This window comes from Aptenodytes patagonicus, chromosome 2 (assembly GCF_965638725.1).
Source record: "Aptenodytes patagonicus chromosome 2, bAptPat1.pri.cur, whole genome shotgun sequence".
Lineage (NCBI taxonomy): Eukaryota > Metazoa > Chordata > Aves > Sphenisciformes > Spheniscidae > Aptenodytes > Aptenodytes patagonicus.
The window spans coordinates 9978050-9995499 of record NC_134950.1 but is presented as its reverse complement, the minus strand read 5'-3'; the positions used below and the strand labels follow the sequence as shown (position 1 = coordinate 9995499).

General features: G+C 44.1%; 2 protein-coding genes across 4 annotated transcripts in view; both read right to left on the bottom strand.

Annotated features, from left to right (window-relative positions):
• Window positions 1-3628, bottom strand: part of CYRIB (CYFIP related Rac1 interactor B) — a 103497-nt gene extending 99869 nt beyond the window's left edge. The window contains exon 1 of the mRNA XM_076329095.1: window positions 3562-3628. The gene's annotated coding sequence lies outside the window, so the exon portion shown is untranslated. The remainder of the gene's footprint in view (window positions 1-3561) is intronic.
• Window positions 3629-8956: 5328 nt separating this feature from the next.
• Window positions 8957-17450, bottom strand: part of ASAP1 (ArfGAP with SH3 domain, ankyrin repeat and PH domain 1) — a 145982-nt gene continuing 137488 nt past the window's right edge. For all 3 annotated transcript variants that reach the window (XM_076329089.1, XM_076329090.1, XM_076329091.1), the window contains 2 exons: window positions 13604-13726; window positions 8957-11630 (listed from right to left, as the gene is read on the bottom strand). In XM_076329089.1, coding sequence (XP_076185204.1) covers window positions 11556-11630; window positions 13604-13726 — 198 coding nt within the window. In that variant the 3' untranslated portion in view covers window positions 8957-11555. The remainder of the gene's footprint in view (window positions 11631-13603; window positions 13727-17450) is intronic.

Here is a 17450-nt window from a genome sequence, read left to right as displayed (position 1 = left end):
ATACAAGGTCACACATACACTCAGTTTGAGCATCTCTGGTGTAGAAAGATCTTAAGGAAATAAATTCATGTGTGCAGTATTCAAAAACCAACAAAAAAACCACTGGGGGGGAGAGTTTTAAAATATACCCAGCAAGAACAGCAGTTGAACTGAGGCACCAAAAGAAAATCCAAGCTATATCAAGCTCCACAAAGAGCAGCACAGAACAAAGGTTTCCAACAGCTGAGTAACTGCAGACACCATGCAAAGCACTTTCTACCCATTGCAAGATACAGCCTGACTGCAAAACTGAAATCCCTGCTCCAGCAACTATTCCAGCAGACTGTCAGCACTGTGCTCTGCTCCCAGCTGCCTCCTCCCCCAGAGCTGTGCTGCTGCAAGGGAAAGACAGCGCCTGGGAGCCAGGGAGCCTGATTCAGCTCCAGGTGGAACCGTGCAGGTCTGCACGAGGGCAGTGATTCAGCAGATAAGCAAGCTCACAGCCATGGTAAACACTAAAGGAAAACCTAAACCAGATGATTAGGAAGATAGGTCTTGCACTGAGCTAAGCCCTTCTAAGTCAGGGTTGAGAGAGTGCTGCAGGAATGACCTTCAGCTTACAGAGACAGTCTTGATACCCATGATGGGATGACACTCGTGCATCTACTTTACTTGGGCGGCCAAGAGACCCACACTGGCTCTCAGCTGAGCCTCCGGAGCATGTATTTAGTCAACCAGAGCAGGCCAGTTTATACCTGCAGACAAACCAACCTGTAGTCTCTAACCAAGTTCTCGACACTGTTTGCAGATAGAGGACACAACCTCTCTCCCTGTTCCCAGTGAAGCAAGGGGAGCACATGATGCTGTGCCTGTTCCCCATTTGCAGGTTTAGACAGGTCAGTGCTCGGTGCCCGCCACTCTGCCTCAGACCAACCTGGCCAGCCCCTTCCAGGTGCCAGCGTGGCTGGCCTGGATCACCGCAGCTGTGACTCCAGCTCTAAAACGATCTCACCCTTCACTTCAGCAAAAGTTTTTCACAGGAAATATGCTTTTACTTTCAAATTACTCTTGGCCTTGTTCTTCTCCAACAAGCACAGGAAGTATCTCAGTCAAACATCAGTCTTTATTCTTGTGAGCCGCTATTTATCCTCTGATACCTTTGAGTAAAAAGAAATAGCAGTTAAGAGTGGCTGTGCACTCCCACACTCTACAGGCGGCATAAAGCTTTTAACTACCCTCAGCGCATCAGCTTCTTCCACTGCTCTTACTGGGCACACTCACATTTAGAGGCACAGAATGAGGCCTAATTATTTTTTCCTCAAGCCTGAGCTGTGCTGTGCAGATTATCGAAAATCCATTGCACATGCTCCTTGCTGAGCCATCTGAACTATCGATCTCGGTTGGAGAAATGGACGCTCTAAACTTTATTGGAAAAGTTTTTTAAAGTTCTATTGGTATGACGGTTTCAGCTGGATCCTGAGCACTTCCTAGTCTCCGTGCAGAGCACTGCCTCTCAGAAACTCCATCATGCCAGGGGTTCTTCTCCTGCCGAGCCATGGAGGAAACCGCACCACCGACCTCTGGTGTGCCCTGGGAAAGCAAGTGGTGACAACTGTCGGAAAACACACTAACAAGACCTCCCGGTCTGACCAGTGCTCGAGGCGAGCAAGAGCAGAGCAGCAGATAGGAACTGCTGCCTGCAACAGCAGCTTGAGAGCACCCTGCTGCCCCAACAGGCACGGGCTCTCGGTCCCTGCTGAGCGGGGAAGGCAGCAGGAGCCATGCAGCAAAGTGCTGCCTCTCACTAAGGCAAGATGACCCCGAGCAGCTCTTCTGTGCATGGTCGAGCACCGAAATGACCCAGGGTGCCTGTGTGCACCCGGGAGGGTACCTCAGTGCTCATGTAGGTACCCCAAATGCTTCCCCCCAACCTGCAGCGGCAGTACTGGCATCCTCGACGTTAAACACGCGGCAGCCTGCCACCAGGCTTGGTTTCAGTCAAGCACTGAAACAAAGACGACGTTGCACTTCCGATGAAATCCCACATCTCTTCAAAACGCTTCTCGGTTCGGGGTGCAGATGTGGGGTTTGCTTTGTTTGAATGAAAAAAAAAGGGCCTCTCTACTGTTTTAATCACCTAACAAAACACCAGATAAACAGTAAATGCCTCATGGCTTTCTAGGTCATGTATATTAAAGAATGATTGTTAGAGATAAGAGTTCATTTTTAAATGGCAAAAGGGTAACGCTGCTCTAAACCATACAGCCGGTTAATCTTCATGGTTTAGGGGTTGCTCTGTGCTATTTCCTCTCTATTTCACCACTAATCCTTTTGAAACGCTACAACTTGCTTAAGAGAGGGGTAGTTTTCACACACAGTCATGATCACAACCACACACCATCCCTTCCCAGATGAGGAAGTACCAAATCCCCCAAAGCAGAAGTGTTCGCCTCCTCGCTGGCCAGTCCAGTGCATTTCTGGCTGCTGGGCTGAACTTTTAGATGTTTAGTCAGTAGCAGGTGCAAGATTTGCGTGAATGATGATGATTGAAAAGCCTCCAGCCTTGCACCTGCCTGAGCATCAGGGGGGAGTCAAATGCAACGCACCCAGCCCAGTGCAAGAAGCAGCAGCCAGCATTGTTGCCGCTGCTCCCAACCCAGGACGGCCATAAGCAGCACCCGTCGCACGCAGGACACAGTAGCAAACTGTGGCTTCCTCCTGAAGCCGACCACCCCAGCTTAATGCTGCTTGGTTTCAACCTGGCAGCTGCTGGAGACTGTGTTGGTTGGCATGAGGGCTGTTACACTGCTCGCTGGATCTGTCACCTCCATCCCCTAGTGCCAGGGTACAGAGGATCTCCTGTCCCCAGCCTGTCACCCCCGTGCCCCTCACGGACACGAGCGAGGCCCCCTCGGCACCTGCTGACTCGGGCGGCCTCGCAGCTCCCGTGCACTGAGCGAAACTGAGGCGGCGGCTCCAGCCTTCAGGCCGACCCAGGGCTCGGCGCGGGGGTCCCCCCGGCTGCCCTTGCTGCCGCCGCCGGCTCTGCCTGCGGCCTGACAGAGGGCCCGGCACTGCCGGCAGGGGCTGGGAAGGGGCAGGGCTGCCCCGGGCGGCGGCGAGCACCCTCCGCCGGCCCCGCGGAGCTGCGCCTTCCTGCCCTGGGGGGGCAGCGGGGCGGGGGCGAGCCTTACCCCGGCCCCCCCTCGGGTCCTCCCCGGCTCCTCTCCGCCTCCCCACCCCCACTCCCCTCAGGCCCCTCCCGGCTCCCTTCAGACGATCTCCCGCTCCCCACAGGTGCCCACCCCTCGGCTCCCCTCAGGCGACGCCCCCCCGGTTCCCCTCAGACGGTCCCCCGCTCCCCTCAGGCGATCACCATCTCCCTCAGGCGCCCACCCCAGGCTCCCCTCAGGCGACGCCCCGCTCCCCTCAGGTGCCCCGCCCCGGCTCCTCTCAGCCGCCGAGGCAGGGGGGCGCCCGCCGGCAGCCGCCGCCCCGCTCCCGCCGAGCCGCGCCGCGCCGCGCCGCGCCCCTCCCCGTTCCGCTCCGCTCCGCCCGCGGCGGGGGGCGCGGGCAGCCTACCTGGGCGGCGGGGCGGCGGGGCAGCCCGCGGGGCGCAGCCTGGCCTTCCGGGTTGCCGGGCTGCGGCGTCACGGCCACAGGTTGGCTGCCGGCGGCGGGCGGCGGGCGCGGTGCCGCATCGCTATAAAAGGAAGCGGCGCGGGGGGGAGGGAGAGGCGGCCCCGGCACCTCCGCCGCGCCCGGCCCCGATCCCCGGTGTGTGTCCGCCCGACACGGGGAGCGGCTTCACCCCGGGCAGCCCCCGTGGGGCAGGTGGCGCTCGGGTGGAGCGCCCCTGCCCTCTGCGTGTTTCTCTGCAGCCGCGGATGGGGGCCCATCTGGCCGGGGGTGGCAATAAAAGCAGGTCAGAGCCCTCTGCCTCAGCCCCCACCCGGGGCGGGGGGGTCCGTGGCCACGTCCCAGGGGGTAAGGAGGGACCCTTCGCGAGGAGCCAGCGATGTCCCGGTGGTAAGGTGACCCTTCCTTACGCACCGGGGCAGCCTCAGACAGGCTGCTCTGGGCAAGCATGCATGAAGCATGGAGTACCCTGCGAACTTTAAATGGGAGCGCACCAAAACCAACCATCTACAACAGCCCTCCGGCTGCAAACTCTGCTGGAGCACCACCCGGGCCTGAACAGGAGGCTGGGGCTGCAGGCTGACACCTGGGGAAGGGCACCGCAGGTGACAGTCCTGGGGACAGGGCTGTTGGCAACTCTAAATGCAGGTGTTGGTCCCTGCTACCTGGTTATCTGGCCTGGCAGCCGAACCACTGCAGTGAGACATTGCCTTTAAGACTGATCCTCCCAAACTAAAGAAAAAAACTCATCAAAGCTGAATTTTTCCTTCAAACGCAAACGGCTCCTTCAATCTCTAGAGCTGCACTCAGGCACCGGAGCAGTTGTGACAACCCTGAGGCACTTTGCTCAGTTTTTCCTCCATCTCATGTTGATGACTGACAGCATCTTGGTCACAGAAGCGAGGGTCCCCTCAGGACACGGGATCCCCATCCCTGTCTGCCCACCAGGAAGCTCTCCCTCCAGCAACAGATGCTGCTGTTCTCCTGCACCGTCAATCCCTTTCAGGAAGGGACAGGGATTAGACAGGGGTAAAACGTCTTAAGGCAATTTCTCTAAATGGCATTTTGCTGCCCAGCTTTACTGTCAGTCATTGGGGGAGGGATTGCAATGCTTCAGCTCCCTCTGCAGCCCCAGGGGCCCCACGCCATGGCATGGGTCTCACCGCGATGGCCACAATGGCTGCAAGTCCTGTCTTTGGCCCAAAGCAGATGGAGATGTGGGCAGCAGTGAAGCCAGGGCGCTGAGAAGTCACGCAGGTAACGGGACCTCTATGCAGAGGTACTACACTCGGTGCCTTCTTTTATATTCCACCAGACAAGCAGCTAAAGCCATGGATCATGGGCAGACCAGGTGCTTACTATACAGAGAGGGAGGCGGTGATCCTGGGTAGACCCTGATCTAAATAAACACTACCAGGGATGCATTTTGCATGTAAAACATTTAGGCAGAACACTGCTGTGGGCAAGTGAGAGGAACAAAATCATGCTCTCCAGGGTTTTGAAGTAGAAAGGGTTTTCCCACCACCAAATTTAATATTTTCTTTTTCATCTAAACTTTCTCTGCAGGGAAGGGGGAACAGAAGGAGCTTTTCTGCTGGACCTGGCAGCATCTCACTCAGACAGACTGGGCGGGAACGCAGGTGCCGAGTTAAAGGATGATCCCGAGCAAAATCCATCCCTAAGCAAGGCGACTGTTCCAGACCTGCTCCACGGAGGTAGTGAGGGTGCCAGAACCACATCTAAGGTGGATCTGGGCCCTGTGGGGGCTGCTGCCAGGAACTGCTCTGGCAGGGCAGCAGCACCTCCTTGCTTACAGCCAAATGCTCCTGCTCACTGGATCTTGGGCACGGACCCTGCCTGCACATCTGGTGCCTTCTGCTGCTACTACAGCAGGTACTTGAATAGTGCTGACCAGATGGTCTGACTGCCCCGCTGCCCTCCCTCCCCCATTATTGTTTGCTAAGATCTTGCTGCTTCTCCTGGACAAGGGACTTTCACTTCTTCATATCACTTGACTCTGCATTACCTTGAGCTTTGAGGTGAGTATATGGCCCACCTATAGGCAGTGCTCACAGGAGAGCTGCTAACTCCTTACGATTGATCTTCACATCAATGATGGAGTCATTCATACTCTTTCAAAGGGGTCCAAGTTGTGGTTTGTGTTGCCCCCATCCCCTTGTCTTCTCACACGTCCACCTTGTAGCACATGTAGAGTTCAGATTTGTTCTTGTACTCTGCAGAAGACTCAGAAGTCCCCATCTTCCAGCATCACTCAGTGTAAGTTCACTTCACATGAAGCTCAATGCTCCTTGCTCTCCAGATGTCCAAGCTGCTAAACTTCCCTTCTAAGTAGGCCAGCAGCTCTGTGCACCCTACAGAGGCAGGTTTAGCATTTGTTCATCTGTTTCTTTCTGCAGAGGCTGGCCCAGTTCCTGTAGGGAAGATAGAGACTGAGGAAGATCCTGGATCAGAAATCTGCCCTTCATCCCCACGCTTCTATCCACAAAGGTCAGAACTACTGCTGTCATCCTGGAGTTGCTCCACAAGGCTTTCTTCCAGCTCCTGGATGGATTTCCACACAATAAAAAGTCTCCACTGAAATGAGAGCACGTGGCTGGCTGGCTGCAGCTCACTTACTGCTCAGCTACCTGGGGTTCTTTCTTTCCTGCCTAGAGTTACTGAAGTAGAGCTACAGCTCTAAATTCAAAAATCTACAATGAATAAAGGGAAGGCTAGGACACATGGATATGCAGGTCTAGAGCCACGGACGGGATGGCTTGCAGTATGGACAGGTGATTACAGGCAGTATAATCTTTACTAATTTGAAAAAATGTCTACTTTTGTCTTTGAGGTATCTTTGAAGCAGTGTGGCTACTGGTGTCACCAGGTCACTAAGGAAGTCTGCAGGCTCTGACAGAAAACCACTGCAAAACCCCTGCTTAACCAACAAACAGCTGCTGACCTCTTCTGTGCACGTTCAGCTCAAGAGGTGGCTTGTCCTTCTTCAGTCTGAAGTTCAGAGGCACGTTTCAATCCTTTCCGATAAGTAAGTTTTTGATTTTTATTTAAACACTAAGAACTCCAGCTCAGAGGCGTGTTGACACTTACTACCGTAGCAGGGATGTGGGAGCAGGGAGAGATGAAAAACATTACTAAACTAGGTCTGAGAGCAGCTTCAGACTTAAGCTATTGCATGCTACTCCTTACTCTCGTAATTTACAGGCAGCTGTAGTAAGTTCTTCCTGTAGGAGTTCTTCCCTGGGGAAGAGACTGGGGAAATTAATTAGTTACCAAAAAAACAAGCCTAATGCTATTTCTTTGAACTGAACAAAGGTAAATACAATGAAACCACCTCTAACGCAGCCATTCTGGAGCAGTCTAGTTTTGAGTGTTCAAGGGTGATTCATCTACACAATGTGACTGTGAGAAAAATCAGGTTTCTAAATTTCTGGTGGTAGCTGAAGCACAAGAAACATCTTCAAGCCTCAGGGGAAAAATCCCATGGGGGAATGGACCTAGTCCCACACCGCCTTTCAGCGAAAAGCAACAAGCACAAGGGGAGGGGATGTTTCTCATCAGACACTACAAGAGCAGAGACCGATCTGGTAGGAACTACAGAGTAGCATTAACAGTGGATTTAAAGTTCCAGGTAAGCTTAAAGCTCGTTCAAAACAAAACATTCTTCAGGTGGTACAGCAAACGACCAAACAGCTTCTCCTCTGCTCTGACACAGTTAGCAGATGTGACAGCTGTCACAAATTGCTTGTCCCCCGCCCCCACTATTATAAAAAGAGACTAGAGCAGACATCCGCCTCACTGCAGACAGGAGGATCTGTTCTGTAATTTACAGAGGAACAAGGCAAAGCCTGTACTGTGACACACTATCGTTTTTAGTGTTACTCAAACAGCAGCTGACGAGAACTAGTCAAGACTTGCAGGTTTTGTGCATGCTGCAGCATGGGGGGGGGGGTAAGCTTAAGTATAAGTTGACAAACAGCACTTTGCTTATCTCAAGAAGAAACTTGAGCACTCTCTCAGCAGATGACTGAGCTGTAAATCATGTTATGTATAGCCCTAAAAGTATCATTAAGACAACTTGAAATAATTAGTTTGTATTAGATAAGAAAATTTTTGGCTTGCAGTTATATAGATGAAAACATCTTCCAGTCCTGTGTGCATTCTGTATCCATCTGAAAAGCCTCCAGCTGTGTTTTAGAAGGGCTGAAGTGTCTCATAAAAGCACCCCCAACAGCCTTAAACTCAAGACTAAGTTGTCTGTAAGAATTTAAGGGCCCAAAGCTGAACTTTATTTACTTAGGGACGTTTGCTCCTCTGTCATATTCTGGTTTCTTGGCATAGGAGGGTTACTGGTCTAGGGTGTGAATGAAACTATAAATTTGTAACAGGGTAGAGTGTGGGGAAAGTAAAGTTTTTTGTTGATGCTCAGGTGAACTGTCACACAGAACTACAGAGTCTGGAGAGGGGGGAAGCATCTGAAAACAACTAAATCATATTTATAGGTTTGGAGTGTTTGGGGTTTTGTTGGGCAGGGGGAAGCTATTTCTGAGTTTCACTGATTGGTATGTAAGATTTGCATCACTTCCACTGGTTTTGATTACCAATCAGTCTCCATTCAACTATGAGCTTTAAGTTTGCCAGGAAAAGGGTAAGCAGACTGAAACTCTGAACAACAATGGAGGTCTCTGGGCATGCATTTGTCTTGGTCTCTTCTGCTCCAAACAGTGTATGAGATATCCACCTCAATTTTGACTTGCAAAAGGAAATCAGTACATGTCACCGAAGAACAAGTAATACAAGTAGGACAGAGAACTGAGGATATTGGAATCAACGGATCTCTGAATGCTGTTACCTGAAATACTGTGGCAAGGTAGAAACTGAGCAAGAGCAGAATATTTAACCAGACTGCTTCCCCTGCCCCATGTCCATACTTCACACACACCTCGCCCCATATGTTTAGCCTGTGTAAATTTAAAAGCCCAAAACTAGTGGTTCTTTTCAACCCAAAGGGCCAGCTGTAGAAAACAAGATACACCGGGCTGGCTTTCCGTAGAGCATACTGAAACCAGAGAGAAAGCAATCGAAACTCATGGACAAAATAAGTGTTTTGATGCTAACTTTAGTAAGTAAAGTTTTCCAGATAAAGGCAATTGCATCCATATTTAACAGCTGTTAAAGAGATACACATTTAATTGCATTATATAAGGGGTGCTTTATATTCAAGAGAAAACATTTCAAGTGTTTTAGTTCTACCTGTTTGGAATCCAGACTTTCTCCCTAGAAGATACTCCAGTTGACAAAAGGGCCTTGTTCAGGTATCTGGGATCAACTGAATACATTTATTTAAAAGCAATTTTAAATATTAAAAAAGTAGAAATTAACACATACAGTACTCAAAAACTGTCACATTAAATACATGTGAATAGACATGTGTACTGATGTTTTACCTTAACATTCAATGAGAAGTCAAGATCTTAACTAGTGGCATGACCAGATCCGATTTCTGTACACGTTGATGTACTATGTAATAAAAAAATAAATAGCAACTGTTGTTCAACAGTAAATAAGACATCATCTGCAGAGCATACTTCCCCCTCTGGGGGCACCTTCCCCTGCCCCTCCCCCCAACCCCTTATCAGCTAATTTTCCATAAAGATTTAGACTTTCCAAATACTATGTCATGTACAAAATTGCAGACAGTGGCTCATTGAGTTCAAATATAATACTGTACTTAAGCAATATCATACATTTTCAGGTTTCTTATGACCCACAATAAGCCAGAATAAACAGAACTATTGTTCCCGATGGAACTCATTTAATTTTATAAAATGCATATGTATACTATTTTAAAGAGCGTAGAAAAGAATAGACATTTGACTCTACATAATTTTACATGCCTAGGTTTTCTTTATATGATTTGCTTTTATCAGTTTATTTCAAGATCACTTAAAAATACAATTGACCACAAAAGTGAATAGGTTTTGTTCTTTAATGCAACTTAAAACATTGTACTAAGGGATAAAATGGAATGCTAGATAAATGCTAATCCTGACTTCCTTTCCATAAAAAACAGAATAAAGTCTGAAATACTGGAGCTGGTAATACTGAAGATTAGATGCCAGCAGGCTCGCTCACTTGTTGCGTAATTTTTTTTTTTCAGTAAACTTTTGTTATAAATGATAAAATCATTAACAGTTGATAAATGTTTTGCATTTTTTCCATGTGGGGTTTAGACTGATATTTGTTTCTATATTAACCACAAACAGAATTAAATATTCACTGACTACAGTCTTGTAAAACTGAATTAAAAATGAAAGCCCTCAGAAAGTCTGAGATGCGTTTTTATGAAATGAAAATCTTTCCATGCAGCCAAGACAATCTGCTTTGAAATAGCAGTACTAGGTACTGAAGCCAAAATAACATTTAAAGCAAGTAATACAAAACTACATATGAAAGTCATGGAACCTGCTACAGACAAACTATGGGAAAAAACACAACTGCATTATGTTTCAAAGTTAAAAAATGAGGTTGAAAGTGACATAGGAAATGAAAGTTTTCAGTAATACATTTAAGTGTTTTCTGGCAATGCAACTTTATACCAACTTTCAAGAAACCTCAGGTCAAATGCAGCCTTCCAAAGATTTTCTTAGAAATTAGCTTTATAACAGTATGTCTGTTACTTGGTGCTTTGAATTAAGACTATTACAGTTACAGTTTAGTGAACACTACTAAAACCAGCCTGATAATGATAGAACTCAGATCACAAGTTAACAGCCTGATCAAATGCATGACAGGTCATCCTAACTTCCACTTTTTAGAGCAATTAAAAATAATTTAAATTTATCTTTATATCACCACTTAAGAAATTTTATTTTAGGTAACTAACTTTTAGCAAGGTTGAAGACAGGAAAAAAAAAAAAAACACAAAATCATTTTCAAAGAGCCAATTTAGCTATAAACAAATACTGTTGCAAGCTCACATTGATCTGAATAGCAATTAAGTTAAAATGTTCTTTTCTTCAAATGTCGCTATATGACTACAGTACTACTTTTGTACAAAGGCAGGTTTCAAGTAAGCATCTAAATGCATGCATAATGTCAACAGTTAACATTTTCTAGAAGTCCTTGGTTACTAAGAATTCAGTGAAAGAAACCAGCAAATTTCACATATATCTACTAAAGAACAATATGACTAATTTTCATTAAAATAAGTTTTCAGATGAAATATATTTGTAACTTTTTATAGTGAGGTAATATCACAGGGGAACTGCAATCACAGTTTGGCATAGGTCCACGTAATATAAACATGAAATGCTGTATGCACACCATAAAACATTACTGTTATCTGTAAAGTCAGTGAATATTTGTCTTCATAATTACACTTAACTGAGCACTATATTAAATAAATACCAAAGTGGGTTTCATAGCTGTAAACTGCATACACTTATAAACTGCAGACTGATTTTTAAATTGTCCAAAACCATTCACTCATTCTAACTTTCTGCTAATTGTATATTGAGAATACCGAGTTATTAGGAACAGTCATTTTTGTACAGTTACACGGTTGACAGAGACCACCTATGTTTGGAAAGCTGGCAGTTCATACATATTTTGAACAGCATAGACAGAGATGTAAGTGCTAGATGCCAAGGATGGCTTCAACGAACCCAATAAGGCGTGCCAGGTTCCAAGGCTACCATAATACTGGCAAAGGCAGAATAACACAGTATATTTACAATACATATAATTCAACCTCATGAGGTGAAACTTAAATGAATTTGTAATTTGTAACAGCAGCTATATATACAATTGTGCACAGGATTACAGGGAGGCAGCAGCGTTCGCTTTTGCTAAAAAGCCCGTCTTGCATGAAGAATGTGCAATGCTCAAGTTTAGGATTTTTTGTCTGTTTGTTTTTACTAGTCTGACAGAATGTGCACAAAGGACACTGGAAAGACCCCTTTCCTCTCTGGCTGTCCTTCGATGTGGCCAATCTGCAACACAGGAGAAAAACGTACATATATATATATATGTATGCGTGGGTACACATGGAGTTCATAGACTGCATTTACTTCATTCAAAAGCAGCAGAACTGCATGAATCCCACAGAGCCTTTGCAAGTTCTTGGACAGTTTAAAGCAGACCTTAGTTAACATTTGAATTTGTGTAAAGGAACAAAATAGAACCATACAAGCATATTATAAATAAGACAAATTAAGCCAACTAAATCTAAAAAGAACAAAAGTACAACTTTATTTGGAAACCTGCGTACACCACTGAATTTCAAGAATCTCACCAAAACAGAAGCCTGATTTTCTTTTGTTTAATAGACTAACTTTCAGTAACAAGATAAACTAAGATGAATGGTTTTCAGAGATGTAAACTGAATAACTCCTAAACATCTCACTTAAGGGAAATGTCTGCTACCATTGTGAAGTTACTTATAATAATCTGCATGCTTCACTTAATGTGATCAAGGCCCAGCTATTTTCTCATTGAATTAGTATGTTTTCTAATGATTTATGTGCATACTCGTGTTTATAACAAATCACAGCATTGTCTGATTAAGTATCCTTCATGTACAGCTTCTTACATGTTTTGCATAATAATAATTTATAAAGAAATAGCCAAGGAACTTCTAAAAAAAAAATAATGGCACCTTCTATACGAACTTTACATGTTTAAAATGCATAATTATAAACAACTGTCAAACTGATAGCACTGGAGTAGCAGTCTTGACTGACCACATAACCCTCTTCTCATCCTGCTACAGTGCTGCTCACTACTTTCAGAATAACAGTGTACCTCCTTCCTCTTCCACAAGCTAACAAAATGGGAAGGGGAAACATGCAGGGCTGGCCATTTCCTCTTGTAGAGCCAAATTTTTGAAGCATATGAGTCAACAGCCCTCGTTTCCCTTCTCAGAAACACTCAGACTGGAGCACTTCATGGAACTTATTGGGCATGTACCCAGGCATCTTAAAAAGCCACTTCACAAAACAGATTCAGCAACTAATGCAACTATAATCAGGGACTGGATGATATGGTTAATACACCAGCTTTTCACTGGGCATTGCTTTTTTGATACTGTCTTTTCAGTTGAAAGTCTTCCACGCTTAAACGATGCGTGAGAGGAAACCATGTAGCTAGAACTAAAATGGCAAAGGTTGCGCCGCACTAAGATTAGAAAATCACAGGCAGCCTAGCGATAAGAATTTGTTTTAATCAAAATGAAATTTGTCTCATTTTCCCCAGTAATAATTCTTAGGTAGAGAAGTACAATGTAGCAGGGCTTTGGAGGCAAGAAGTAGAGTGTCAAGGGAGGGCTGGAGCCTTCAAGGGGGGCTGAGAAAAACCTGACGTTAGCACTCATGAACCAAAGAACAATATGCAGTCCAGAGTAGGGGGGAGTGTGATACAAACCAATGGCACGGGAGGGAAGAAGGGAAAGAAAATGTTAACTACCTCTCATTTAAGGAGGAAAACCATCAGCTTACAGCACGAATTACAAATAGTTTTTCAGACTTCCAGCAACCCCTCTAGGTATAACTTAACATTTCTGGTGAACTGAAGATAATTACATATCTCATTTTTCATGAAGCGTGTAAGCATGCTAAGTGGAGTAAAAATCACCACCTCTTCAGTTAATGAAAGGCTAGTGTGCATTACAAAGAGTGGCGTATGTAAATACATGTTGTTATGAGCCAGCAATAAAGCCAAACCTAGTTAGGATGGTTCTAGCAAACTCCCAGGAAGAGACAGACCCTACCAGAGAAAGGGGGTCTTCTCTAATACGAGTTTAAGGGCTGGATGTTAGCTCAGACAAAAAACTTCCCAAATCCAACAAAACAAAAAAATACCACCCACAAACCAAAACAACAACAAACCCCCCAAATTTGGAAAAAGAGGCTTTCCTTTAAAAGTCATAAAGAAGTTATGTAGAACTATAAAAGGAAAAGATACATACCCACCACTCTTGGTCCTCTTCACCAGTTACAATAATTACTTCTCCTTCAACAAACGTGAGCTCATCATCATTATCTGCTTGACAGTCATAAATGGTCTTCACTCGCCTAACTTTGTTTTTCCCCTAAAAACAGAATGAAGTTTTAGATGAAGGACACAAGGAACAACAAAAACATATATATGATATGAGTTTTGCCTTTTAGTTATGTTTTACTTTACAAGATCGTGAAGACTACCAAATGGCTTTCCCTGCAATCGGGGACACAAAATCAAAAAAACCTCTGCTTCAACAAGGATATTAAAAAAAAAGTTACCTACACAGGTATAGGTTTTCTCTTTCTTAAGATTCAGAACTCCCAAGAGACTTTAACGTGTGGTGCACAGCTAAAATAACCTAAGCTTCCTCCAGTAAAGAAAGTTTAAATAAGATCTTTACATTGTTCCAGTCCACAAACATCCTCTTTCTCCTTTAATACATACTTCATTAAAAAAACCACCATGAACAGAAAGTGAAATCCGATCTCCTCTGAATGTTACAAGAGAGGTAAGGGCTGAGGAAAATGTTGCACTGAAATCCAAATATTCCTTACAGTTTTGGGTTTGGATCTAGTGCAAAATTACAGCATTCCTTTGATTTCAGATCTGCTTATAGGACTGGAAGTTATTTTTTCAATGATTTTTCATCCAATATGTTAGCAATTTCTTACTAAAAGAATCTTAATTTCAGATGGCAGTACTATTTTGTGATGATAATTCACAATAGATATTCTCATAGCCCTACCATTCAGCGTCCAAGTATTTTCTAGGTCATACTTTGCTGCATACTGCTAATTCATACGAAAAAGCCTGAGCCATGGACTCCTCCCTGAACACATGTTTCTCACGGCAGGGAAAATGCTTTAAATTATTTCCAAATAGAGTAGGGAAGCAATATTCACAGAAAAACACTCCTGCTACTTTATATTCCTGTATTTTCATACCCACACTTCTTCAAAAACTACAGTTCCTTCTTTGAACAGAAGTAGTCAGATAATAAGAATGCAAAAAACTAAGAGCACAAGGAGATGAGAAGCAGAAGGGCTACGAAGGAAAAGTCAGCAGGTTTAGAGGAATTTGAGCCAAAAGTAACTTCACAGAGGAAATTTCCTAGGGAGCCTTTCTCTTTGCTGTTACCTACCCACTTGAAATACCTCCATGTTTTGGCAAAAAAAATTCCCTGCAGATCAACAGCAGAACAGACACACAGCAAAGAGCACTCATACTAAACTCAAGGTACAGAAAAATAACAATTATAGAGGGATCTAAGGGACAAAGCAGTTAACAACATAAGATTAAAAAAAACCCCATACTCAAGACAAATGAACAGAAATACCTGAAGTGAAGTTCATACGAGATCAAAGTTTTTTTTACAGCAAGGGTTTTCTGCAGCAAGAAGTTACTTCAAAGAATGCTTTCTCTCTTTTTTAAACAAATTCATATAATTTGAACAAAAATCTCAAATATCACTGGGGATTGGAATTCAATATTAATGGGTATTTGGGGCCAGTCCCAGCTTTCAACTCCAGAGAACCTTTACAAACTAAGAACGCTTCCAATCAACCCTCCGGTAATGAAGGGAAGCAACTACTTCTGCCAGATAAAAATTGTCTCATTCAATAAAGAGACCAACGAAAGTTAAATTCCTCTAAACTTAAGAGAACTGTATGCAACTCAGTTTGTAAGAACACATGAAAAATGATGGCAATTGCTCCTGGTTCTTTCTGATTAGTACCGCAGATGACATTTTAATATTCTATTCCTTTCACTTAGGAGACCGGTAAAAGGGAGAATTCAAGCCCGAGGTGTATTTAATCTTGGGAAAGTTTAAAAAAAAAGGATGGATCTGAAGAGAGTATATATTTTCCAGGACACAGTTTGGGACACTGGTGTGTTAAGAAATAGAAGCAATTCCAGGACATGTAATTTGTGACTATAAAACAAATACCACCCACCCTACTCCCAACTCCTTGTATCCGATATTAGTACTTATTAAGAGACTTTCATGCTTAAGACTGAATAATAATCAGCTGCTGTCGTCATTACTAATCCCTCCATGTTCTTATTTACATTCAACATTTTTTTTGTTTAAAAAAAATATTTTGTCTCCTTTATAGAAAACACACACACACACAAAAGAACACTCAAGTGCTCAGTGTGATTTTAGAAACACTCAGAGCAAGTTTCATTTCTCTAAAAATATCCTTTCAACTCCTTATATGTTAACAGCATCGGTATTTTTCACCTAACAATTCCGACCAATTGATTTTCTAAAACTTCCAAGAAAAAACATTTGTGCCTATCTATTTAGTGGCTAAACAGTCAAAACCAAGAGTGAAGTACCCACAAGTACTAGTGGCTGCTGTCACGGCTCTTACTGTTGCGCTGTGAGGTAGCGTTTCACCAGTTTGTGCGAAGAGGATATAGCCAGAGGATGAAAACGGAGGCAAGACACATTTAAGAGGAATTCCTGCACATTATTACTTGAGCCAAAAAGACTGCAGTGAACAAGAGATACACGTGTGCAGGCAATGACGTGTAGAAAACTGGAAAGTAATTATCACAGATACATCATAATTTTGATCATTGCAAAACAGTGGAACTATTTAATTTAGTGCATATGTGAAAATGGCTGAATTTGGAGAACACCGAATTTTTCCTCAGAATTTTTCTGTATAAATTTAGGTGAGTTAAAAAAAAATCAAACCAAAAAACAACTAATCCACTATTTGCTTTCTTTCCTTCTTTAATAAAGTGAAAAATAGCTGAGAATGTCCAGCATCATTTGCCTGCTTATATTTAAAAGTACGTAAGTAAACAAATCATAGTTGCAGACACCTTTTGATCAGATCCCTGTACTATTTTATTTAACCTCCAGAACACTCAGAAAGCCCAAGCAACAACCCTGTCATTCTCAGTTCAGGTAGGAGCTTACAAGACAAGTCCATGACAGAAGCCAAGCAGAGGGATGGCTCCAGAGAAAGAGTGTTCTTCCTCAGACAAGCACAAGAAGGGAGAAACTCACCCTCTGCTTTCACTACAAGAATAGAAGTCTTACTTCCTTTTACGTAAGTGCTTTGCATAGCCAATTTGACAAGGAAAACCATCTCCTTTTTGATGTATTCTTAATGATGAAAATCTTGAGCGTGCTCTGGAGTTTCTAAAAATGATTTCAATATACATATGCATGAAGAATCCTCTGTTGGACGGAAGTTGCACTGGTTAGCAAGATGAACAGCAAGATGAATTGGGGGTTGAACAAGGAGACTTGGAATTGAGTTATAGTTCCAGCTCTGCTACTACACACCATCCAGCAATGTCAATTCTGCCACTTCAAAAATACATCTGAACCTTTGTTAATCACTTAAGTACATCGACACTAAATACAACAGGAACACTTAACTAGTTTGTCACAGTTGACTTGACTTTAAATTTTTTATCTACTGACAATAGGTGCTAACATCCCTTCTTAAAGCTTACAAAAATCAGATATATAATTATCCTAGTAATCTAAGGCATACAAAGCAGTGAGCAAAGACAGCAGAGAAAACCACCAATTAATTCAGAATTATGACTGGCACAGATAAAAATGCCCAAGTTCCCTAATAAATCTAAATACACTGTCATGCTCCCAAGGCTATCGCTATCGTTTATGGTACTAGTATTCGTTTCAGCATGCAAGAGGCCTTGTAAACCCCCAGCATTTGCTGAAGCTGCTTGGGAGCAGAAAAAGAGCACCTCATTCCCCATCCTAGACCATAACGTTATGTTGCTATGTGTGCATAGCTCAAGGGTGGGGTTTTGGGTTTTTT